The 27437-nt window shown below is 40.2% G+C and overlaps 1 protein-coding gene across 1 annotated transcript in view; it reads left to right on the forward strand.

Annotated features, from left to right (window-relative positions):
• Nucleotides 1-5939: 5939 nt before the first annotated feature.
• mtmr11 (myotubularin related protein 11) overlaps nt 5940-27437 on the forward strand; it is a 45456-nt gene continuing 23958 nt past the window's right edge. The window contains exons 1-2 of the mRNA XM_006801796.3: nt 5940-6487; nt 20084-20153. Coding sequence (XP_006801859.1) covers nt 6431-6487; nt 20084-20153 — 127 coding nt within the window. The 5' untranslated portion in view covers nt 5940-6430. The remainder of the gene's footprint in view (nt 6488-20083; nt 20154-27437) is intronic.

Consider the following 27437-nt stretch of genomic DNA (forward strand, 5'->3'; position numbering starts at 1 on the left):
GGGAGAAAAAAAATTAAGACGGACTTTTGCGGGATCTCGCAAAACTTTTAGCCGCATTCTTCGGACGCTGGCTCGAAGCCGACCGGGAGGTCGAGGCACGATGTGCCGGGAAAGCGGTGTTCCTCCCGGCTGTAGTAGGTCTCGACTACTACAGCCATTCTTCGAAGGCCGAAGAATGCGGCCTTCGAACTAACTCGGGATCTCGAGTTAGTTTTGCGAGATCTCGCAAAAGTCCGTCTTAATTTTTTTTTCTCCCATGTCCCCTGCGGGGCTCCGTAGTAAGCACATTTTGGGATTTTTAGGAGAAAATTTACGGCTTTGTTACCAAACATGTTGCGTTAATCAGTGGCGATTTCTCTCTCCATGACGCAAACTGACACAAACACTCGCCTGGATGTGAGAAACTGACACGTTAATAACAAATTCTGGTTATTTTTTTTTTATATTAATTTTATAATATTTTCCCTCTGTTCTTTCTGAAGGTTTAGAAATGTAAAACATGTTTTATGTGCCCTGAAATTTTAATTAATAAGGTGTTCGGATTAATTAGCTGCTTATTGGTTTGGCTATTTACTGCAAATTCAGAAGTTCTGCTGAAGTTTTTTTGTTTTTTATTTTTGCATTCGGTCTGTCAAAGTCGGTTGTTTTTGCACAAATTTGAGCACTTTTCCTGATGTCTGTGAACTCAGAGCTTTACTGGTTTTTAGTTGGTGCAGACACTGCCACCTCTGGTTCTGGGAAGTCAGAGGCCACGGGTCAGAAGATTTTCGATGCAGGACGCAGAAGATGGTGTCACCATCTCGCTCGGTGTCCCAGTTGCCTTTTTTCAGCATTTGCAAACCAAGAGGCCGACTTCAAGTATCCACTGCTTGCCTGCAGTTTTCACAAATTCTGTACCCAAAACTCAGCAAATTATTTCATGAGTCTGATGAAGTGTTCAGTTTGATTTTTGCTGTTTTTTTTCCTTTAAGGCTGTTTTAGTTGTTGACAAATTAATTTCTAATATTTATTATTTCCCCCTGTAATTAAGCTATGGTGATTAACTTTGACAGAGCAACTCTGGTTGTTGTACTCTTGTAGATTCAAATTCTTTGGCGTTGAGCCCTTTTCAGACGTGAGATACTTGACATCATGCTGTTATTGCTTTTTAACACTGGCGACACTGATGGAGAGAGCCACTGTGTACATCCATATGTGCAAAATACTTAAGTCAGCTCGAGAAGTCTGTGTTTAATTCGCAGTCTGAACCTCCACATCAGATTGAGAGAAAGAGGTCTGTCTCTTCTGGACTGAGTAAAGAAAGAAGTATCAAATAAGTAACACAGTCAGAGATGTCGTGAAGTGGCTGCAATTTGTGTTTCTGGTTTTCTCTGATGAGCTGAGCTAGTGTCAGTAAATGTTTTCATTTTAGTACAATTCCCACATTACTTACTAAACCTAAAAGAATACAGTAATCCTCCTGCAGCTGGAGCACAGCTGGCTCCCGCGTGACCGGCCTCAAAAGAACGTAAACCTAAACTGGCAACTGGCAGTTGGCCTCGTAGATTTGCTGTTGTGACTTTTACAGGAAAGGATCAGGGTGTCTGCAAAGGGCTTTAGAGAAGCACAATTCAGTCTGCAATACACTGCCTCTTCCAAACGAGGGCGCCCTTCTTTCGTTTTTCTTGGTTTGTGCTTTTCTCTCCTGCAAACCTGCAAACACACAAAAACCAAATGTTTCTGACTAATTTCTTCAGGCTTAATTTCACTCTGTGTAACAGTATTTTCTCTAATGCTGGTCAAAGGACCAGACTTTCTTCAGCTTTTTTCTTTTTGCTGTGCTTTATAGCTTTAACAACATTAAAACACTGACGTTTCGCTCTTTCCCCAAAAGGCATTTGCTGTGTTTGTGTGTCATCATGTGTTCATGAAAGTGGATTTGACCCGACCGGCAAGCGTTTCTCTGAGTGCTGATGCCTGTTTTTGTTTTTTGTTTTTTTAAATTTAATTATTTTTTTATGTGTATGTGTGCATACCCTTTCCTTCCCTCCATAGTAATAATTAGCTTACAAACCTTTTTAATTTTTTTGCAATGACATGGATGCCTCAGAAACATGTAAAACATCAGACTTTACAGGCTACGAACACTTTTTTTGTATTGAAGAAAAAAACAGTGAGAGGATGTATAAATATGTTCGGAGTTATTTTTGTAAGCCCAAAGTTTTACAGTGTTTTTAAAGGGTAAGAATGTATATTGTTGGACATGAAAACAGGTCGGGATTGTACGAGGCTGTATTTGGGGTATAACTGGCGTTAGGAATAAAGACATTTCGGCTGTTGAAGGCGACCCCGCAGACGAGCCTTTTCATACTCGAGGCTCTCTCATTGCAAACTAATTTCCTCAATGCTGACCTAATAATTCGAGAATATATATTTATAGTGAGATTTTTTTTAAATAGGGTTCCTTGTGGAATGTTTAGTTGAAATGATTTTAGGATGTTCTTTCTCACACGGCTAATTGTCTAGCAGTCTGGCTTTTATTTTATTGCCCTTTTTTCTTCTTCTTTAATTTGTAAATGAGGTTTTATTTGCTGCAGCAACCATTTCCTGTGCTGAAACACGACAGGTGATGTTGACCCAGCTCATTTCCTCCAAACCAGAAGAGAAATGGCTCAGAATTAGTTTGGTGACGAAACCGGATCCGATTCTATTTTTCTATATCGTTGACACTGTCGTTTCTGTGAGAGCAGAAGATTCCTCCTCAGAAACATTAACATGGAATACTTTTGAGTTGCATGGGACTGAAAATGTTGCATGTAAATGGCAAAACATTCTACCAAATTTGTGCATTATCTGAGCTTCATTTCAGCTGTCCTGGTATTTTAGTTGGTTTTATTTTATTTTTATCGAATAAATATTTTTCTTTTTTCCTTTTAGTTTTGAGAGGACAGCTCTAAGGCTGTGTGACAGTGCAATCTGGACAGAAAGAACATCAGATTTTATGTTAGGTTGTTATTATTATTATAATTATTAATTTTTTTGCACCGTTTGAATAAATTCTCATTGTATTAAAGAAAGCTTCGTTTTCTCTTTCATGTGCTTTTCATAAGCAAAGTTTCTTTTGTAAAAAATCTCCAAATTCTTTAGCTGTAAAAGTTAAAGCCGCAAAGTTTGTGCTGTGAACTGAATCCATAATGTTGAAGAGCTTCTGCAGAATTGAGTCCATTCACCTTAAACCTAAATTGGGGGACCAAGCACAGAACAGTCATCAACAAATCATTCTCACCTCAAAGAGGCGTCCATCCCACTCAGATTCATGAACCACATCAACTGTACAGCTGACTCAAAGGGGCAGAGGGTTGTTAAGGTCCCAAACACCTTTAAAGCAGTAGAAGTTTCTGCCACAAACCTACTTAAGGTACATAAAGAAGGAAAAATAAGCCAAAACTCTGCAACACTTACATAAAACAACTTTATTCTTAGACGGCCCTGTGTTTTAGCTCGTGGCTTTCATCAGCATGATCAGAAATCATTATTAAAATCTATTTCTTTTGAGTCTTTGTCAGAAAAAAAAGTGCATTTTTAACATTATTGCATCATTTTACTGATTGAGCTAAAATCTTGCATATTGTACTCTTAATTGATCATGATTGCAATCACAGAAATTTCTTCTTTTGTAAGTTCATACAGTCGGGGTTTACGGTTTTCCTATAACTGGGCAGCTCCCAGAAAACATCCTCCAAAAGCAGGGCACCAAATCCCTCCCACCCCTGAGTGTAAGTACAAAAGACCCACACAGTTTCAGACCACTCACTTTATCAGGAGTTTATTAAAGTAGTTTAGAAGAAACACAAAGAGATTTCACTGAAACAGAATAAACTCAGCAGTTTTCATTGTGTTAATACTTGTGTGTTTCATTTTAACCTTGCTGCATTATACATCGCTGAATAACTCCAGCTCAGATGATGCACGGTCCTGTGTCTGGGACTGTTTTATATATCAGAGAAATCTGAGACCCTTATGTAATATTGAACAGTTTCCCATGTGGTAAAAAATCCAGACCTCTCTCTATTATAGTTCACAGGGACACGGTCTCCCCACCTGTTCAGCAGGGCTCGGTGTCCCTCTACACTATCCAGACTTTCCCTGTTCTCGCTGGAAAGGAATTTCCTCTAAATAGGTTTGTGTTTGTCTGAAAGAGAGACTGACGCTTTATTTGCTCAGGTTTGGATGAGAGAGAAGAGGACTCTGCAACAGGATCAGAAAAGGATACAAAAAGAAGGTAAACTAGCAGGATTGTTCTTTTTTTCTGGTTTCTAACAGCAGAGAGATTAATTTCTATTTTTTATTTTTATTTAAATAGATGTTGGCTCAGTGCTCTGCTACAGTTTCCAGACCAAAGAACTTGACAAATGTGATTCATTCATTGTTTTCTTGGAAACATTTAAGGCCAAACTAGTCGAATTTTCTTCATATGATCTTAAAACTGTTAAAAATGCACATCTGTATGAAAATAAACACACACAGAGGTCAGCTTTGGCACTATGGTGCACAAACACAAACCCTAATAAGAAGTTTGCAATACTGATGTATTTTCTTCTTTTCTTAAAATAACTATTTCTTGCAAAATTACACATATTTAAAGAACAGCTGGTACATTTATAACATGTGATGTCTCATGGACATACTGACATGTGTAAACATACACAGAAACACAGTATACAGGCCAAAAATAGGCAGATTTTTTGTAATTTCTTTAGGTATTCTTTCGGAATATTTCTTTTGTTCCTCTTTGGCTGCCTTTTTGTTGTAGCCTTTTTCATGATGACCCCACACTGCTTCCATAATATTGAAGTGTGGACTCTGGAAAGGTCGATCCCATTGTGTATGTGTGTGTGTTTTATCCAGTTGTAAAGCCAGTCAGATCTTTTCTGGGTGGTATTTCATGGCGCACCAAGACCTGTCACTTCTTTTGTCTTCCACTTGCTCAGCTTCCTCAAAATTGACTTGACCATGGTGAGATTAAGCCTTCAGTTAATAGCTCTCTGGGAATCGCCTTGTTGTGGCAAAATATTTTATGTCGGTCAAAGTGTGTTGTCTTTGGTATTTTTTCTGCAGATTAAAATAAAGAAATATAAAACAAATTTTGTGCTTTGCCACAAGGTGCTAGTGACAAAATAACTAAAGATACATTTAAAAATTGGTTCTTTCTTAAGTTTACTTTTATGGGCAAACACAAAACTGGGAGTTAGCACAAGGTGGTACTGTACACTGGATTTAAAGTAGTTTGGTTACAGCAGAGCTAAAGATAGAATCACATTTTGTGATGTTAGAACAGAGGCCTGATACCATGCTTAGTCCTGATTATCATAAAGTATTATAGATACTGTAGCAGTAATGTAATTTATCCCAATGTTTCATTTTTAACTGAGATATTTTTAGGTCAGTACAGGTTATTTTTCCCGCTTTACATTTGCCCATTGCATTTAATTCATTTTAACTTCACAAGAACAGATATTAATGAGTTTCATATTGTAAGGTAAACATTACAATATTAGAGAAAGAGTCCCAATGATCAAATGTTTCTCTATGAGAAAACACTTGATGGCAGTGGGGAGGAAGAACCCCTTTTTAACCTGAAAAATACCATGGGCCTCGACTGGTTAAGGTAAGAAGTGAAAGAGAAGAGAGAAAAGTATATTAAAATATGATTAAAGTAGTCTGTGAGTCATGAAAAACAAAGTTAATCGTGTTACTTGTCATCACTTTACTCCAGTTTTCACATTTCTACCACTATATCTCTGTGTTGCGTTCAAGGGGTTAAGTGAAAGTAGGTAAAACGGGTGTTAAAAGGAATATGACAAAACTTCCTGTCACAGTCTTTCTTCCCTCCCTTATTAACTTTCCATTTGGCAGTAAAGATGTCCTGTGCCTTTAAGAAGCTCCACACCGCTACTGCCGCTGTTGCGCTTGGCTTTTCTGTTTTTTCCACCGGTGTGTTTCACTATGGCGAAGGCATAAACAAATAGAGCGCTACGCAATGGGCAGCAAAGCCCCAGTTAACGGTGAACACATCTCTCCGTCACGCCACTTCATAAGAGAGTCCTCGCGGTCTTAGTTCAGTAGGTTGTGCTTTCGCTTTTTTTTTCCTTTTTTTTTTATATTTGGTGTGGTCATAGTCTCAGATGCTGTCAGTGACAACAGCGATGAAAATAGTTTGCGTGTCCACAGTGAACACCTCAGTTGTAGCAGCAGCCGGTGATACAGGCTAGCCGAGCGTAGCTGCTCGCCCCCGGACGTTTCTTTCGCGTTTTAACGGCTGAACATGAGAAGAGGAGAGCGCTAACGTCGCGACCGTCAGCTCATAGCAACACAGATTTTTTTCATCCACTCTGCGAGCTTTAGTCCGCTCCTGCTCTTCAGTTCAGTGCGAGTTGAGCCGTCGTGAAAAATGTTGACAGGATCTAAAACCACGTTCAAAGTGAGACAAATGCTCCCAGACATCAAGGTAAGGTCACAACGCTCCGGCACGGCTTTGTTATTCACTGATAGAGGCTTTGGTTTTTGATCCTTTCCTTTGTGACCGCTCGTTTTCCTTCTTCTGTCTTTCTCACACTCACCACGGAGCTTTTCTACACTTGTTTTGGGCTCGCTCCTGCAGCATGTAGCTTCAGTATGAATGGTGCACGCAATTATCGCCTTGATTTATGATGTTTTAGAGCAGGTTTGACCTCTTTAAGTTGATCTCGCAGTGCTATAACTCATCAGCACTCCTTGCGTGATTAAACACCTCACAGGCCACAGAGCAGGCAGTGTCATCATGCAGGAAACACTGACCGTTATTCACCAAACTGAGCTATAAATGTACAGTCATGTAGTCAGGTTGCAACCAAAAAGCTGCAGTCCCTGCTCAGAGGTTCTTCAGGAGTGTTCACCACTCAGAGCTGGAGCTTTGCAGGGGGGGCAAACGAGCAAAGGCTGCCTCTGCTTCCCTCTGTGGGGATAACAAGGAGATTTATAATTACAGTAAGGGTACATCGTGTCACCATCGTTGGCTGCACACCTAATTAAAGGCCAGTGAAAGGATGGGGGATCTTAATCACCTCTGGGATTCTGGTGTGGGGATTAAATTGTAGCATATAAAGACAAATGGTGCAGAAGGTCTTCATCATTAACGCCAGAGAGCTGTGCAGTGAGGGTTTCAGCCTGCTTTTATTTACTATTAAAGGTCACCTACAGGGGTGTGTCCACAGATTGGGACATGAGGTGGCCACAGGTCCACCCTGAAATATGAATGTGCCAAAAGTGCTGTAGATGCGGGCGTTACAAAGGGTTTTATATATAGAAAAAAAAGAAATTAAATTTTTCTATCTATATGACTACATTATTATACTTACGTTATTATGAATCCAGTCCTGTTGGGGCTGTAAAGGGTCTATTTGTTGCAGTTTCTGCTTTAATCTGTTTTTACAAAACACACTTTTTACCTGGATTAATAAAGGACATATAAAAGTCCCTTTGCCCAAAGCTGATCGCAGCTTCTGGCTTGAGATATGTTTGAGATATGCTAGAACAGGTTATTTCAAATTCTGTATTATGCAGCTTTTTACTTCTACTCCAGCTTTGGATGTAAATAGTGCATTTTGTACTCAGGACCTTTTATTTGAAAGTTTAAGGAAGTTATTATTTTGCAGATTTTTAAAAATATCAATTTACTAGTATATCATTAATTATAAGTAGCTAAAATGACATTAAAGTACTGTACAGATCAGTAATTATGTAATTTAGATCATTCTGAATAATGAGCACTTTTACTTTAGGTAATGCATGTTGATGCTGCAGCCTTGAATCACTTTCTTAAAAATACCAGACTTTTACTTGAATAACTCGAGCACAGAGTCCAAATATGTGTTTATCTGCTTTACAAAACACGTTGCGTGTCCACTTTGTGGTGAGAACAGCTATTAATTGTGCAGGGTGTTGCTCATGTGTACAACCAACATGCAAAATGTCATGTAGCCCATAAGCATGTTGTTTATCACAGAATGCTTATTTCCTGTTGCAGTATGACTATGACTCAAAATTAGCATGTAAACACCTCCAGGTCCTCACTCTTATCAAGCGTTTGAAGCTTGGGGCAGATTAGAGAACGAATGAGTCAGTTTCTTTACGTCATGGTGCTGGAAATATGCTCTTCAATGAAAACTCAAAGGCTTTGCAGTTTAGCATCGTTGGGCTGATGGAGCTGATTAAAGGTTGATCTGATTACATCTCTAGAATGAGCTTGTTAACATATAATGCCTGGAAATGGCAGCAGAATTGCATGTTAAATGGCAGACTTCCTGTTGTGTTCAGATGATGGCTATGTCTTGGAATTTTACTTTTGCACGCATGTATGCAAAATACAGCTCTGGAGCTACTTTGTTGAAATTTTGTAGGGGTGCATGAACTATGTAAATTTCCAGCACTTCTGATGCGTGTGCAAAATTTGTGTTTAGGAACTCAAAAATGGGATTTCTTTCTTTTTTTGTTACATGCATAAATAATAAAAAAACTGAGCAATTCCATCATAATTTGACTGTCACAAAATCAAAAGCCGCCTCGTTTGGGAACCGCTAGGTCAATTCTCTCCACTGTATTTAGTTCTGGCGAAATATTTTGGCTTCCTGTGGGCCCCCTTCCTTCTTCTTTGGTCTCTGTTGATAATTTCCTGGTCACGTGATGTTGTAATGAACGGCTTTGACACGGTAAAGGTGAATTTTTTTTGATGCTGTCCCCATTTAGGAGCTCCTGAGGGGGTGGAGATTTAAAGAGGCCGTTGGTTTGATGTGCAGCACAAAGCGTGCGTACACGCAGGCAGTATGAACGCGTCAGGATCCGCCTTTCTCCTTCGGGAACAGACTCTTGGCTGCGTCTTTGTTGCCTGTCTCTCCTCGGTTATTTTCAGCAGCCGCAGGGGGAAATGGTAACAGATGCCTGTACTTTGCCCTCAAGCCAGGCTTGCATGTGGAGTGGGGTGGGGAGGTGATGTGGGCTGCACAACATCTGGCTGTCACCATGGAGACAGTGGTTTTGCGGTTCAAGACATTTGAATTTGATTACCTCAGAACGAGACTTTCAGGAATCATCACATCCCCCCCGCCTGAATCCCATGTGTCTGAGATTTAGGAAATTAACGTATCTTAACTTCAGCTTCAATGCTTTTATTCATTTCATACCCTCAGCTCACTACTACTCTGAGTTACTGTAATGTGGAGGCTGTGCAGAGGCCACCCACACACTCTTATGTTTCAGTGCCATGAGCATGTGTTGAGATTGGTTTTAAAAAACCGAATCCAACGCTGGGCTCGTCTCGGACCAGATGGCTTTGCCGTTTGGACGTTTAATCTTCTTGAATCCTGGTGTGTTGCAAAAGGCAAACAAACTGTAATCACACATGGATTTTCATCAGAATTAAGATTATAAATACTTAACACAACAGTGTGACTTTTGAAACATAATGAATTTAACGTGTAAGAAAAATGAATTAAAACCAAAGTGCTTCGAGAGCACTAAATTAAATATTAATGTCGGTTTTCTTGACTTGTGAGGAGTGAGGTTCGGTTTTAGAGGATAAAAGAGCATCTCTGTGACAAAAATGAACAAATAATTATGTTTTTTTTTTCAATTATCTTTTATCTTTTCAATTATCAGCTGCTCCCTTATTTTTGAGGGGTCGCCATCGTGGATAGATTTGCATATTCAATTTGCCACTGATTTATCAGCATGCACTGGGAGTGCACGGGGCTGGCTTTGTGTCTCCTACTGCGATCTAAGTGGGATCTTTTGCTTGGGAGGAAAATGTGTTAACCAACGGGAGTTTGTGACATCCATATTTATCAACTAATGCTGGCGATCTCTGGTAGGAAGCTGCACTCAGAAACTGTACTAATTAGTGCAAATATTAAATTTAAAAGTCGAACCAAGAAGATTGAAAGATGAAAGTCAAGGTCAACTTTATATTTCCAGCGTTAACAAAGATGTCTTGTAAGTATTAGTGCAGTTTTTAAGTGCAGCTTCCTGTCTAAGGTTTAATTTGACTTAAAGGCTGAAGAGTAAAAATTAATCTTGAGCAAAGACTTAAATGTAGGAGTAGTTTGTCAATTTAATCATTCCACAGATTTGAAAAAGCTCCCTCACCTCTAGTTTAAAGTAGATATTTGAATGTACATGAACAAGACAAACAGAGCGGTGCCAGCACATCTACAATCTTAACAACTGTGAATAAAATCTTAAAATAAAATCCTGAAGTTGACAGGAAGCCAGTGGAGTGACACTAAAACTCGCCTCAGTTAAAATTTGAGCAGCAGCGTTAAAGTTAAATCTGACAAAGGGACGACTGCGGCAAACCTATATACCATAATAACTATAATAATCCAGTTTTAGCTGTGGTTATGATTCTTCATTAATCATTGTGTGCAGTGTGCCTGCTCTAACAAGCTGAGTTTTCATATTTGTTGGGCCAACTAATCATAAATGTCTTGGAGAAAATTAAAAAAGAGGGCAAGTCTCTGGAGGTTGAATGTGTAGAATAGTATGCAGCTCAGTGAAACAGAAAACAACAGCAGCGCTTAAATGCTACAAGGATGCGCAGGCCTGCATCTTGACAGAATAGCAGGCATATTCAAGCTTGTTTTGGCTGCGCATTTCCCCCTGAGTTCACTCTATCTGCGTCTCCCAGCCAGCTTTGAAGCAGTCAGCATGAAAGGCACACACCGCAAAGCTCGACAGAATCAAAAATGCCAGAGGACGGATCATCTGAGCGCTATTCAGAGCGGCTTAAGATCTCAGCCCCGATAGAAGTGGGCCAAAGCAGTACAGTCACCCGCACCCGCTCCCACGGAGCCCCGGCAACACATTCATCACTATCCTCTGTGCTGCAGATGCTCCCACTGCTTAAACAGAGCGTAACAATGGGTTCCTCTTAACCCCGCAGCAGATTTATGGTCCTGTTAGAAGGGGTATTGATCTGGCATTGGGTGATAATTAACTAGCGGCACCATTCGCTAACGGAGAGGCTTGGCCTGTCGAGGCTCGATCGTTTGTCTCTTTGACTGTATGGAGTGACTGTGACAATGTCACACACGGGTGGTGAACTGTCACACTTGGATAATGTTCAATATCCAGCGCTGGTATTTCATTTAAGCCATTTGAGACATTAATCTGCAGCGCTGCAGAGACCAGGCGGAGGACGTGGTGCTGCTGATGGGCACGCTGGCCGCTGCGCATCAGACTTATAACCTTTAAGTCACCGAGTCATCTGTCTAGTGGCCATGCAGCCCTCCCCTCCCTTAAATGAAGAGTGTTGTCAGGGATCCTCTGACAGGAAGTGTAGCGACTGATGAAATTCGCTGTCAGATTTCATTCAGGGCTTTGTGACGGTGCTGCTTCTGTCGTTTGTTCACGTTTGTCTGGTTTCTATAAACAGATGTCTGCACAGAGAGATGTTTTGGGTACTGGAGGCTTTCTGGTTTTGCTTTTAGTCCATGTATTGATTGATCAGTCCATTTGGGTGGGTTTTGCTTGCGTGCAGATAATCCTTCAGTGTGATGAGCCCATCAGACATTCAGTCATGTAACTAACAGCTACTGTCTGCATCATTTTTCCTCTTCTCAGTTATTAATCCATTAGCGTGGATTGATTAATTGATCATTTTTAATTAAAGGTGTGAATGTGAGTGCGACTGGTTGTCTGTCTCTCTTCATTAGCCCAGCTGTTGCTAACATAACTTGTCCCTGTCCTGTGGTAGCTGGGATAGGCTCCAACGACTCTGAAGTGGATAAGCGGGAGAAAATAGATGGATGGGTTATTTTCTCGTACTTCATTCAAACCTATGACTGAAGCATGGAACAGGAAGTGTATCTGCTGACTCCACAGAAGGATCATATGATTGCTGTGAAGTTACCTGGTATCTGATCATTGCTAAGTTAGTGGCATACCAGTGATGGTGACTTAAGAGGTGAATCCTATTGATCTGGTAAAATGTTAAAGACTATCAGTGTTTGTCTAAAGTTGGCATTTAATCTCACAAATCTGTTAGCATAGATTCTGACTGCTCTGCTCTCCCATCATAACCAAAGCACTGTTTTCATTTCATGTGACCTTTGAGCCTCACCGTACCGATCGGACAGTGTGTCGGGAATAATGTAGAGGCAGTGAGAGACCATCTCTGTGTTCTTTTTCTGTTTTATTCAAGCTGAGGGTCAAAGTTCAAGACACATTACAAATCGTAGTGGAGACCAGAGATGGGCAGTTACTGTAATCTGATTACTTTTTTCAAGTAACGAGTAAAGTAAGGGATTACTATTGCAAAAACGGTAATTAGATTACCGTTACTTTCCCGTAGGAACGCTGCGTTATTGCGTTACTAAAACCGTGATTTTTTTTTGTGAGAATGTCTCATGACAGTGACGTAAGCGAGTGCGACGTTCGTGACAACAGCTGTGTGCAGATCAACAATGGATCATATATCGAGTGCGGGAGAGAGTATGAGCGTGCAGCGTTTAAAGCGTGGAAGTACTGACCTTACTTTGAGTTTGATTCCATAAAAAGTGACAAAAACATTAGTGTCCGTTGTGCGTGGGAAGAAAACTTCTTTTTACAGCAAAAAAACCCTAAACTTCCAAACAAGCACCGAGTAGCTACGACGTAATGAGAAACTCACAGAGAAACTGCCGTATCCTTCCACTGACTGCTGCGGCACACCTGCACCAGGATAAACCTCCGCCTACCCCACTCCTGCTTTACAGGTGAAAATAGAACAATAGGACCGCTAGTCTTTGACTTTATTTATTTTCTGCTGTGTTTTACTTGCATCTATTTGAAAGACTGAGTGTAAACACACAAAAAAATATTTTATTTTATGTGCTGGAATGTGCAGAAAATAGGTTTAAATATTAAACAAATTTCTTCAAGTCAGAGAATGTTGCATATAATTAAATTTTTGCTTGATGCATAAAGTTAAAAGATTAAAACTAATAAAACAAGTTTTAAAAAGAGACTTTTCCATTTGATTACATTTTGTATGATGGATTATGCAGAAAAAGTAGAATTGGGCTGAAAGATCTATCGCTTTATCACCTATTCAGGTTGTAAATTGTGTTTTTAAAAAGTAACTAACTAAGTAATTAATTACTTTTGAAAATCGGTAATCGGTAAAGTAACGGGATTACTTTTTTGGGGAAGTAATCAGTAATTAGTTACTTTTTTAAAGTAACTTGACCAACACTGGTGGAGACACAATGGTTTGTTTAAACCAATTACCGACCTGCAGTTCTTTCCAAAGTACAACCGATAGCTGGAAACATTTAACATTAACCTTTGATCGAAGCTCCAGAGTTCAGCGCAGTGTCAGGGCATCTGCACATGATCTTAGTAAAGATGTGTAATCATCGTTTTCTTGGCTAACTGTATCCGTTGTGTAAATTAGCGTTACATTTTGAAGGGCACTGGACATCAGGGCTGGACGTCAGCCACAAGTCAAGCGTCAAACATTTTTTAGTCACCGTCCCATTAATGGTAAAAAAAAATGTGACGGTTGAAATTAAAGTTGTTGGTCTTTCTTGGGCTGCAAAAACCATAATCTCAGTTTAAATGTAGCTGATATTGGAGACAGAGGCAGCTGCTGCCTTAATGATCCTGATCACAGGTTAATCAATGAAACGTTTGTTGGAATTTACTTGTTCTGTGGAAAGATCGTCTTTCCAGCCTGAGCTCTACTAAACTGTCAGTGAGTCTGAGCTGCTATGGAAGGATGGAGGTGTTGCTGTAAAGGAAGGAGTTCGTTTGATTCAGAAGACAAGAGCTTCATATTCACAATGAGTGCAGAAAAGGAACAAATTTATCCTGATTTAATAATGATTTCGAACAAAAGTCACAATTTGAATAAAAATTAAATTGGTTGGCCCAGCTCAGTAAGTGAAGCAAAACAACGGCTGAATTGTGAGATTTGCTTGTGGGAGGACTTTGACGGTGCGTCCAATTGTATGCATATGGTTTGTTATGGTACTTGCTTTGTGGGGGCCGCTGTTTGATGTAGGAAATGCATTCCTGGTGCAGGGACACCATAAACACATCGTTATTACCAGTGTTTTTACGTCTACACTGACAGTGTTTTTATATATATAATAAAGTCTTGTTAGCAGACAGTCATGATAAAAGATTTAGAATGATTGCTTCTACAGAAATGGGTTAAACTGGATGTTCACTATAGGCTGATGCATAAATTTCCACATTAAATATTAACCACTAGAATGCCCAGCTCATTAAAGATTGATCAATATTGATGTATAATTTAATATATTTAATAAACAGTTTCTCTAATTTCTGTGTTTCCTTTTATTAAGATCAAATGGAGCTTTGGCTGAAATTCTGCTGTTTGTCAGCATTTAGTAAAGGTTTGGTGCATTTCCACAGAGTCCCCCCTGATGGTTGCCCTTCAGGTTTTCCTTTTGAGTGTGATTCTATCAGATCTTTTGCTTCTGTGGTATCATCTACAGTAAAATATCACAGGTCTAGCTCTAAAGCAAATCCAACGTTCTGTTTTATGTCTGCCGAGAAAAACACTTCAAAGTGGTCCCTGTTTAGCAAAACGGCATCACGTCCTGATTTTTCCGAGTCACAATGCCGTGTGACTTCCCTCATTCATGTAAGGAAATGAAAAGCACAATATAAATAAACAGGCTGTGGGAGAATGGTGGCTAAAAGCTAATGTGCGTGTGCTATAAGCCAGGCATTAGCTTTCAAAATAGACCCGGGATTGTTCATATTAACAATAGAGTCCAAATTTTAACTGGATGTTTTGGTAAAAGACTGCAAATAAAATTCCTTCTCCACCAACTGAGGATATTTAAGTTCAACATCATTGTTTTTGGACTGCTTAGATCGCCATTCAAGACTTTTGGTGAAGCAGAGACTCCTCAGAGTGATGCAAATTAAAATGATTTTTAAGATGCGGTAAGCAGTTTAAATATAGGGAATGAAAATGGAACATGATGAGGTGCATGTCTACCAAAAAATAAGTTTGTTCCTTCGTGATTTTGGCCACATGTTTGGGGAAAGAGTTTGTTCCAGACCCAGGAACAAGGCACGCTTACTGCAGAAGTCTGGCTGCAGTAGCAAGGGGAAGCCATGAGCAATGGAAACTGCAATAAGCCCTGGCCACAGTCCCCGAGGATAAGAGGGAGGGGGTTTGAGGAGGGCAAAAGTGGGGCAGAGAGGGAGACGGGTGGGGGTGGGCAATGAAAGTGATATAGTAGGGTATTCAAAAGCCACACAATGAAAGCAAAAGTGACATGTCAGCAGAAACACGGCCCTGGAAATGTGGTTTTTAAGTGACACGTGAGTCCGAGATTTAAGGCCTTACTGTGGTCAAAGTATGTTTAAGTTAAAGCAGACGTTATCTCAGTTTTCCTTATCTCTTCCTGATTTGCCTCGGTTGTGCAAAACTTGCTTGTGAAGGTTAAATTCCCTGCATTTCACATGTTCTAAAAGTGGGAATCGTTCATTCCTCTCCTCTCGTATCACAGCCGGCGCTTCACCGTGTGTTTCGCTGTGTTATTAAAGTGAGTTTACTCGCCTTTCACGGTGAGGACATGTAGACTTCAGAAATAAATGAATATCTTAGATGTATTTGAAGGGGAATAAGGAATCCAGCTGTGGGTTTTCTGTGGGTGTTGATGGAGAGACAGAAAGAATGTGCAGACATTTTAAAGCCAGATGGGAAAAAAATGAACAATGCTCTGGCACAAACGAAGGCTTGTAAAAAAACTTTAGTGTCCTAACTTTTGTTTTTCTCTAGCGCGGTCTCCTAGCAGACAGTTTTATTCATTTTAGTTTAGCTCGTAAAATGGCTGAAAACAATCATATTTATGATCTTTTGGAAAATATTTGCAGGGAGAACTGCTATTAGCTGATTCCTGTAGTTTTATTAGAGAATTAAGAGTCTGGATTTTGATTTCAAAGCGAGAAATTTGCCAACTTGACATCATTAAGTGCTCGTAGTATTTTATTGTTCTGTTTTCAAAACGTCACCAAAGCTTTGTGAGTTAACAGCTACAGTACACGTGAACACGCAGGAGTTTTTCCTGCTGGAGAAATGTCAGTGCTCATCGAAAGGTTTCGGGTTTCCTGAGGAAGAAACACCACAGCTGTGATCAAAATATTTACCTTTTTGTAAATGGACGTAAATAATAGGAACATGCATGTTAATCAAAATAATACCGATAATTAGGGGTGGGCGATAGAAACGATATACGATAGAAACGATATAAATTTTGATTATATCGCTCTATCGCGATAGCGCATGTTGATGATGTCATCAAGCTGCGCCTGTTTTGGTCGAAAGCATTGCAGCCAGTGTTGCCAACTTAGCGACTTTGTCGCTATATTTAGCGAGTTTTCAGACCTCCTAGCGACTTTTTTTCTAGAAAAAGTCGCTAAAAAAAGACAAAGCGCATATCGCTTTTACTCTCAACGAGCAGCGGGTGCTGTAACGCAGTCAGTTCTTCTTTTACTCTTATGCTGTTTTGTGGATCAGGTTTAAAACTACTTATAAACACACACACAAAGTAATTCCACCAGAGTGCCTATTTCGGGTCACTTTTGCCGGTTCAAGCCCGGATAAAGGAGCAGGGTTGGAATTGTGACATTACAAAAAACAATAATTGCTAAAAGAAATTTAATTTGTAGTTCTAAATAAATTCTAAATGCATTTAGGACGTTTTTTGCTCACTTTATGTCTCGTCCACGATGTTATTTCTCTCTCCAACAACGTAGGTTACAATTACATTAGCATGACCAATTATGCAAATTAGGTGATGACGTCATTTAGCGACTTCTAGCGACTTTTAGGACAACCAATAGCGATTTTCCTTACTGAGGAGTTGGCAACACTGATTGCAGCGGCTACAACCATTATCATCTGCAAATTATGCCGGGCAACAGTCATAGCAAAGAGATGAAGCACTTTTGAAATATGGGGAAAGCCAAAAACTGCACTTCCTCCACTTCCGTAACATTGATTCATTAATGTTGAATTCTCTCGCAGCTGCTCTGTTCCCATGTTGTTGCAGTATATTAATAACTAACCTCGTATTGTGGATGAATGATCTCAGTTGTTCTCCTGACTGAAGTTTGGCCCGTGTACAGCATCCTGCTATGCGATTGCATTTGTCCCTCACCATCAGAATCCCTCATGTTAACTTTTATCGAGTGGAAAAAAAGTTAGCGTTCATCCTTCAGCTTCACTGTGCTAATGATATGCTAACATAGCTGTGTCGCTAGCAATCATGTAGCACAACATTATATACCAGGTAGTCCAACTTCAGTAACCCTGCAAACGCCACTGCGGTTTAGTTTTCTGTCTTCATTTATGTTGGAAGTGGTAGCAGAGCTGTACGTTTGAATTAGTTTCAAAAATCTCTGTCAGAACATGGTATGAAATGTTTAGGTGTAAACTAGCGAGCTAACTTCTTGCTAACTTCTAACTCCGTTAAATTTAATAAATTCTGTTTTCATGGATGCCTGGATGTTAAACTTAATTGTTACACCCAATAAAGCAGTAACATTTCTGCACGCCCAAATCGGTTGGTCAGTAAGCACAACCAGAATTCATACATAAGGCACACTCGATTTTTGAGAAAATTAAATGATTTTAAGTGTGCCTTATAGTGTGGAAAATACGTTATACAGAAGAAAAGAATATATCGTGATATATATCGTTACCGCACATGCTTTAAATTATATCGCGATATGAATTTTAGGCCACATCGCCCAGCCCTACTGATAATAAATACTCTTTGACTTGATTATATCGAAAACAGTTGCGCTTACACGCACAGCAACTCCCCAAACACTCAGTTTGAGCCTGGCAATAAGACCAGCAACAGGTTTCATTTACTCACCTTAAAATAGTAGTGAAAAACCATGTGAGGCTTCATTAGCTGAGGTATAAATTTAATATTTTTTATTAAATGACCAGAAATAACAGGAAAAGGGTCAAACGGATAAATGGGCCTCCCAAAGGCAGTGATGACTCTGGTATACACACAATACATTTTAGTGTTCACCAAAAGAGGCTTTGGTCTACCCCAGGACTGGGTTTTAATTAAATTGAAGCCTTATAAATAAACTGTTGTTGGTGAAATGGCCAAAAATAACAGGGAAAGGCAAAGATTTCTGTGACGTAAGCAAAGTTTAACCCCACAAAGTCAAATCACCAGCATTGTAATGAAATTCTTCAAAGCAGGAACTCCAGCAACACTTTAATAATAGACCAACGTGTTTTGGCTTGTGGCTTTCATCAGGGTCATAGTAAAACATTGTAAAAAATGCTTAAATACAAGACAGGAAACAGAAAAAAATTTCAAATTTACCAGTCAAAACTTCACAGATAGGTCAGCTGACATATAATAGGTAGGTATTGGTTAATTGGCTAAGTCACGCCCAAGTAAATACCTGAGTAGATCATTACTGATGAGTAGGAGGGGGGGTGACATAACCCCCATATGTCTGAAAATAACACATGCATGAAATGCATAATATGCTATAAATATACACACAGGTTAAAAAAAAAAGGGGGGGTCTTTAATGGTAAAAGCACGTTTGAATTAGAAAACAAGATTACATCATCACATGGGAACACATTTGTTAAAAGATCCTTATTTATGTCTGTAAAATGTAAAATATCTAAAATTTAGACTTGAATTGTAGACTTAAGATGAGATGTCGAAATTCTTCTAACCAGTTTTTATAAAATATGTTTCTGTTGTGATTAAAAATACAATATGTCGTGTAAGCGTTCGTAGCCACACCCCCAAAGGCTAACGTGGAGCCGTGCACACATGTTACATACGCATGGATTTAAAAGCATCGGTGCCATTGTGGGTTTTTTACTACAGAGACAGCCAGACGCTCTCACAGAAAGACCGAAAAGTCAGAGCCATGATGTGTGATTTTACAACCTTTACAGGGAGCAAAGGTCCTCTTTGTCGAGCGCTCCCAGTTTCTTCTTTTCACGAAGGCCCACAAAGCGTACAGCGTCAGGTTTTCACGAGCAGGCTGCTAAAACAGAATTCACCACACTGCAAAATTGTTAGCATAACACAGGCGACTGAGTGGATTCATTGTTATTGTTCGCGCCTCCTTGCTGACTCGGAGTCTTTTCACGATAAAGCCGGTGCATTAAACGGTGATTAATAGTTTCACCGTGCGCCAAACGCAGCCAGAAGTGTTTGGAGAGAAATCCGAGGCTCTGCAATGTAAATTTGGGCCTTTCCTCTGTTTCTGGACTATTTTAAAGCTTTCTTCGCCACCTGTATAATCATACCATCCTCTCACATTGCAGACCTCGGCTTATTATGGGCTCTTAAGGCGATAAATGTAAATGGGCTTCACAAAGGGGGGTTAGTAGCAAAGTTAAGTGGAAGCATGTGTGCTAGTAAGCTCGCAGCCTGATTATAGAAACCTCAGTGGCTCCGCGGGCTTGGATTCTGCTCCCAGTCCTGCTCAAGTACGTGAGAGCAGAGAAAGCAGGAACAAACAGAAAAGCAACATGGAAATTAAGAATCATGGGACTTTGTGCGGTTGGCTTTGTTTCTTTGTCTTTGAAAACAAGTCAACTGAGACCGAGAGTCAGACTTTAATGAGGGCGTCGGCCACAGCCATGGTTTAAATGTAATCAAGGCCGGAGGTGACGCGATGCTCCCACCACGAGTCGACTCGCTGTTGTTTTGTCTGCATTTGGATTTCTCGTGTAAACAGTTTGTGGTCGAGGTCAGAAATAGATTATTATTCATCTCAAAAGTAGAAAACTTTCATTGCCAGTGTGGCGTTTAGGGTCTCTGTAAAATGTTGGTGAGGAGGGTTATTTGCTTATCTGATTTGATGAACTCTGTCGGCTGAGGAGCTGGTTGGTTTATCTGAGCAAATAAGGTCCATTTCAACTAACGAAGGGGTTAAATATAAAATGAGCCTCATACGTGCAGGTATATTTTTACATTTGTACAGAGCTTGTTTGGCTTTCCTCCTATTAAATGATGTTTATGTCTGCTGTCTTTGTCTTCAGGAGAGGATGCTGAGTCAGACCGGGGTAAACGCGAGGAGTCGAGATCTGTTTGGGCTCCGATGCCTACCAGGTAAGATTATGCTACATATGTAGTTATGTATAAAGACATCATTGAAATAGTCACTACTATGGATGGCCAAGTAATCTGATGTGACTTCCAATTACGATTGCAAATGTGTTTGGAAGTTGGACAAAATTTAAACACCCCTGTGTTTAAATTTTGGATCCAATCACTAGTTTCAGATTATTTTGGATAAAATATAAAGTTCACTTTTGAAGTTTTGCTAATTTTTTTGCTAAAATTGGATGTGTCAGCTTGATGCTACATAATGCAAACATCACTGACTAGTAAATGACGTCACTGTGATGCCTTCCATCTTTTACATACAGGCTCTTTCCTGGACTTGTTTTGTTTCTTTGATTTGAAAAAAAAGAAAAGAAACAGCTGCAACATTAAGCATAAATCCGAACCACATGTTTCCCTCCCCGTGTTCTCCTCTGTTTATTCATTTATGTTTTTCACCTCAAATCTGCTGAATACTCGTCATTTGCTCTTGTCCTGCATTGGACTGATTAAAATCTCTGGCAACTTAGTCAGCGCAAACTCCACAATGATTTTCCCCGTAGCTTCAAGGTCAGTAAAAATATCTCCACATAAAGCTGCTGCTGCTGCTTTCATTGTTCTCTTCGGGTTAAAATTTCCATATTACACTTGTAGCCCCGCCGGACGGAGGAATGCCACAGCAGGTGCTTTGCCTTTGATGTAGGAAAACATCTGCAGTGGAAAAGCTTGAAACACACATGAGAGAAATCTGTAAACCTCTGTGAAGAATAATACAATACATTAGATGAAATCAGAAAGTCAGGTGGCTTTATTGTCGAATGAAATGTGTTCAGAGGGAAGCAGGAAGTGCTTTAGTTTCGCACATGTAAATCAGTTCCTGATGAAGATAAAGCCCCTCGTCCTTAAAGCTGCTGTGATGTCAGTGATTTGGGAGCAGTGATGGTGCCTGTGAGTTTCAGCTCATGCTGAGCAGCGTAGAGAGAGTTTTGTGTCATATGGGTTTCAGCAGCGGGGACTGATCTATGGTGCACTTACACAGGAATTGAACCCTTTCACAACACAAGTGTTGCATATTACACTTCTTCTTCTTTTATATATATATATCAGATGTTTTTGGAGACATAACCTTACACGTGTCAGCCTGAAATCACTTTCTTGTGCCCTCCTCGGCTGGTAAAACTCCTGCTGTGGAGAGAATTTAGCCTTCTAGGTTTACCAGAGGTCAAGCCTCTTCCCGAGGGATAATCTGCTGAGCAGTGCAGGACTGCCGGTATACAGTGTGGGTTATTCCATGAGCCAAGGCCTGCTCATATTCTTGTGTCAGCACTGGAGGTTTTCAAGAGAATGGCAGCAGACCACAGTTCCTTGATCTGACGCAGGCTAATCTTTAACGCTGCGTATCAGCAGCTTCTCCCAGCTCAGCGTCCCAGAGCAGACTGAGTGTAAATGTGTTTGCATGTGTGAGCTGTTTGGGAGTTTATGAGGTCAGGAATCCCATTTGACCCTTTCAGGTTCAGTGTGTGTGGAATGTTTTGTCCAATTCTTCTTGGTTTTTGTAATTTGGTCCTTTTATTTTTCAAAGGCGCGATAACAAAGCTGCTAAAGCTAACAGCAGCAATGACCTGAACCACAGGTCAAATAAACTTAAACCCTTATCAAGTACTTTTTAACCTATGTGTAACTCCTAGTATAAAAGTATATTTATCCTGAGTATAAACACATATTAAATACTGCACCAACCCTATTTTCTGTTGTATTGTTTTCCTGTATATGTGTGTCACTGTGACCAAGTGGGGCCTTGGGGACAGCTGATGTGGTGGAAGTGACCATGAAACTGGTGTGTAAATGAGGTCGGTGTAAAGGTTGCAGTTGAATATAGGTGTGGTTTGACAACTCATTTGTGCTGGTCTGATAGCAGTGAAAGCTTTTATATAGGTCTTTTTTTAGTCTTGTGTGTGTGTAGGGCTGCCACAAACGATTATTTTGAAAATCGACTAGTCACCGATTGTTTTTGTGATTAGTCGACTAATCAGATCATCATCCATTGGACGTAAAACGTACAGCTTACTGCACTAGCAGGATCTGCTCTTATATAACTATCATTAGCTTACAGCTTTAAGTGTTTAAGGTATGTGCTAACTAAAAATAAAGACAAGATGATAGTTTATTACATTTTAATGAAATTTGCAGATTGTTTCGGTTAAGTTTAATAAACTCCTTGCTATCTAAAATATAACAGGACACCGGAGTATATTCTCAAGCATCTCACACTTCTGATAATCAGCTGTCTGCTTGATGTTTGTTCATCTGTGTAAAAACTATAACTTTAATCTCAGCCAAACCGATTTACTCAGGAACAAATAAAATACTAAAAAAAAGCCAAACAATAACATTTTTAAGTTATCTAAGTGACTTATATATCATGTTTAACCTGAGTAGCGAAAGAAGGCCGTGGGTTTGAAAACGATTTGCCGCTAGTGAGCCTAGCCCCCGGCTAGCTATCGAGCTAGTGGGTAACAGACGTCTCCGAAAACGTCGGAGCGCTTTTGAAAATATGTGGTGTCTTGATAAACTGAGCAGATATTTGAGGTTTACACAGCTACATTCTCGCCTGAAAATATGTTAAACTTTTATTTTGTGACCCAGAAAGAATAATAAGAGTAACATTAAAACTAACTAGCTGCCGCCATTGTTGGAAACTGAGCTGGGCCGCGCTATGAATTCTGGGACACAGCTTCTTTTTCTTCGGGGTTTAACGGCAGCTGGCATCCTTGTACATGCAGTGCTGCCATCTTCTGTTTCAGTCCGTTATTACACTCTTAAATCCTACTACTTATTCCTGCGTCTTTTGGGATCTTACAAAGCTTCAAACGACGCGTCGACGATTTTGATAGTCGACGTAATCGTGGCAGCCCTATGTGTATGCATGCATCACTGTGGAAAATGACCTGCTGAGGTTCAAATTGAACATCAGAATGAGGAATATAGGTGATTTAAGAGACTTTAAACGTGGTATGGTTGCTGGTGCCAGAGGGGCAGGTCTGAGTAATTCAGAAACTGCTGAACTACTGGGATTTTCCCAGACAACCATCTGGTTTACAGAGAATGGTCAGAAGAAGAGAAAATAGTCGGTGAGCGGCAGTTCTCTGATCACTTATTGATGCCAGAGGTCAAAAGTGGATATCAAGACTGCTTTCAGCTGATAGGAAGGTAACAGTAACTCAAACAATCCCTTCTTATAAAAGTTTGGAGAAGAGCATCTCTGAATACGGCGGACAGGCTACAGTAGCAGAAGACCAGTCCTGCCAGCTAAGAACAGGAAACTGAGGCTACCACTAAGATGGTAAAACGTCGACTGATCTGATGAGTCTCAATTTGTGCTGCGACATTCAGATGATGAAACATGGATCCATCCGGGTATCAGTGGTTCAGGCTGCTGCTGCTGGTGGTGTCTGGGATATTTTCATGGCACACTTTGGGCCCGTTATTACCATTTAAGCATAATTTAAACAACACAGCCTAATAGCTGCATCTAGGAGGTAAAGTGCCATGTCACGAAGCTCGGACCATCTCAAAATGGTTTATTGAACATGCCAGTAAGTTCACTGTGCTCAAACGGCCTGCCCAGTCACTGGATCTCAGTCCAACAGAGCACCTTTGGGATGGAACGTGAGATTCACATCACGGATGTGCAGCCAGTAAATCTGCAGCGACTGTGCGATGCTGTCACGCCAACATGGAGCAAAATCTCTGATGAATATTTCCAGAACGTTGTTGAATCAGTGCCACGAAGAAGTAAAGTAGCTGTGAAGGTAAAAGGGGGTCCAACCCTGCACTAGCCAGGAGTTCCTGATGGTGTCCGGTGACTTTGTGCGCTTCCACTGACCTTTTTTTAAAGACACACACTTCCTTAATTCATCTAGCCAGCATAATTGGTTTTCCAGCAGTGAGTGTGTTTTCAGCAAACACTCACCGGACACTGCAAATGGTTGACGGCACACATGTGCACACACACGCACACAAGTCTATTCTTAGCCGTTAGCATTTCACTGTGAAATGTCGAAAGTCTCTCCTGCACATTTTTTCCCCTGCTGGCTTTAAACTTCATCTCCTTCTCCAACAGCATCTTACTGTTCTCTGAAGTCTTTCTTCTCCTTCTCCACCTTCATTCCAGCCAGATTAGGAACACAGCTGTCCACAAGAACCTGCCTTATATTAATAGACAGGAGACAGATGTGTATTTGGAGCCTTTTTCTAATGAGATCTAAATTAGCTAAAAAAAAAATTTCTGTCCTAAAACTACAGACTTTGATTTCGGGCAGGGGAATTTACCCTCTGTAGAGAAAGTGTTGAGGCAATTTGTGAGAACAAGTTGACTTTCAGACACAAAGAAATCATGAGTTAGTGTTACCGATCTGAGTGAAAAGGCTCACGTTGCACCCGTCGACTCGCTCTTTCTCTCTCCCTGCTTGAATGCATACATGCAGACACTCTTCAGAAGAATGGCTCATTTGTCAACCCTCCTCACGTTAAAACCGTCTCATGCCACCAGCACAGCGATGTTTTTGTTACTTTGTAGCCCGTCTCAAGCTGTGATTAAAAAAGGGTCTTAAATATGTGTCCTCTCAAGCCGGACGCATCGATGAGCTGAAAAAGCAGTTTGTGGAATCCAAAATATATCTGCAGACGTCGTCTCGTTCTGTCAGTAGTTAAAGGGCAGCATGAGACATCGACGGCGTTCTCATGTGACACCAGGACACAGGACCTCAGAAACCGAGCCGGCCTGCAGGAGGCCTAAACGGGTCAGGACAGCTCAGCAGCCATAGGTAGATCATGTACCGCTTCAATGCTGTGACTGGGGAAGTGGGGAGATACTGTCCATTCACACACAAAGCCAAGAGGCCAGGACCCCCTTCAGAGCATCTTCACAATCCCCTCTTTCCAGAGTCTAATGTTACTGTGGGATTTAAAGGCTGTCAACCAGCTTTACAGCTCGTTGATTGATGGACAAGAGACCTCAGCATCGATATTTGCATACTTGGGTTTCGATCTCGATGTTGAGAAAGGTATTAAATTTTCTTTGTGTTCGTTGCTTTGGATGGATGTTTCAGTAAAACGGTTAAAAAAAATAAAAGGATTTTTCACCTTGATAGACACATTATCACATGGAAGAGGAGGTTTTCCGACACTGGATTGTTTCTCTTTGTCAGTATGGATACCGCTGTTTCCACAGATATAACCAAACCTGAGCGTATCCTCCCCGTTGGTTCAGGAGCACAGAAACCTTTCACTCTGCATGCGTCCCAGCTGAAAATGAGAAACAAATGTGCATGAAAACAAATAAAACGCACATGGTTCACATGTGTCTCAGCTGTATTTTCTCATCCTCCACGTCGTTCTCTCTCATCCAAACTGAAGTTAGCATGAAGGAAAGCCCCGTATGTTGCTAAATTAACACATCCTGTACTCAGTCAAAAACTGTTTCCTGTTTGGACTGAATGTTTTTCTGCTCTGAGAATAGTCTGAGTTATTGAATATGTACTCCAACCCAACATTTTGTTTTGGTGAGCTCGTCCTCCTGTAATGTTTTCAAAGACTGATTCACCTGGAATATGTAAAGCTGCTGTTGCCATCAAACAGTTTTAATGATATTCGTCTGTTACATGACGCACAGCTGGCCTGACACCTGGCAGAGTCTCAACTCTTTACAGTCTGTTTCCATCTCTGTCTGACTTTCTTTCTGGGAATTTCAATTTTACGAAACCAGTTGATAGAAAAAAAAAAAAGGGTGGAGCGGAGTGGCAAAGAGATGCTGCCTCAGGCGGAGGAGTTTTCTGTATCCGAGGATCTCATTCATTCATTTGGGATGCCAAGGCGAAAAGTGAGCTGGACTGGCATGTTTGTGCTGAACAACAATAATGAGATATTGCTGTCGAAGGAATCGGGTTGCAGGTAGAAGCATATGAAATTAGTTTCCCCTCCTAGTTTTCTAGCTTTTGCTCTCAGTCGTGGAGACATCACGAGGAGCTCAGGATAGATTTTTAAGTCTTAGCACTGAAAGGATCCAGCTCAGGCCTGAGTAAACCGAGCGAATACAACAGATTAGTGCAAAGAGACGAATACAATACTATAATTTCATCAATACCTACACTAACCAAGCTTTTCCATTTAAAAAAATATAATGCTTTCATAGCACTAATATCATGGAAAATGTAGAGGTCGAGTTGGGGGACTCTAATTAGTAGAGGTGGGAATCACCATACATCCCACGATACGATATTATCACAATACTTAACGCACGATACGATATTATTGCAATTTTTAAAAAAATATTTTGCGATATTCAGATTCTGTACATAAAGGTAAACTTTATCAATATTCATTTGATCTAATAACAAAGTCTCACACTCAGTCTTTCTCTCATTTCAGTTTTATTGTTGACAAACTGAACGGTTTGTATTACAGTCTAGTCCAACTTAACTGAATCAACCATCTGGTACAATTATAGCTATTCTGAACTATGCAGTTTATGAAAACTATGCAGCCCCTTCAGCAACTGAAGAATTTGAAAGTAAATTAAAACAAAATATAATTTTACATTAAATAAAAAAGTTTTAAACTTAATTAAAATAAAACATGTCTTAAATTAAAATAAGTAAACTGTCATGTTTATTGCTGCCATAAAAAAGTTAAACACATTTGGACAGTGTAGGAATGTCAGGATTCTTGCTCAGAAAAAGGATCAACATGCTCTGAAGTCAGAGCACAAAAACCTTTTTTGTAACAAAATATCAATTTCTGCTGTCCCTGTATCGATACGTTATTAGCAAACAAAATATCACCATACTACACAGTATCCATTTTTCCCCCCCCACCCCTACTACTTAGTGGAGATGAGACCTAACAGACAGTAATGAGCTACAGCTTTCTGTGTGTTGGGGAGAAACTATCCATAGAAGTGAAAACAGTTTTTTAACCTGCTGTAAACCTGATTTTTAATGCTAAAGTTGGACATTTTAACAGTTGAGTCTGTGGTACTAACTTTACGGCACTACTGTAGCATCATTTTCAGTTTTCAGTTGATGGATGCATGACCATGACGCCGTACTAGTTTTGCAAGTATTTTTTGCCTTTCCTTTCAGTAGTTATGCATCACTCACTCACAGACAACTTGACAACTGTCCATAGCACTAACAGGATACTCATTAGTTGTCGCTGCCAGCTTGTTGAATTATGTTTTTATGTCTTCAGTTTTATGTGATTAGACTTCAAGCTGGTTAAGTCGAAGGT

The sequence above is a fragment of the Neolamprologus brichardi genome, chromosome 11 (genome assembly GCF_056152115.1).
Source record: "Neolamprologus brichardi isolate AB-2024 chromosome 11, ASM5615211v1, whole genome shotgun sequence".
Classification (NCBI taxonomy): domain Eukaryota; kingdom Metazoa; phylum Chordata; class Actinopteri; order Cichliformes; family Cichlidae; genus Neolamprologus; species Neolamprologus brichardi.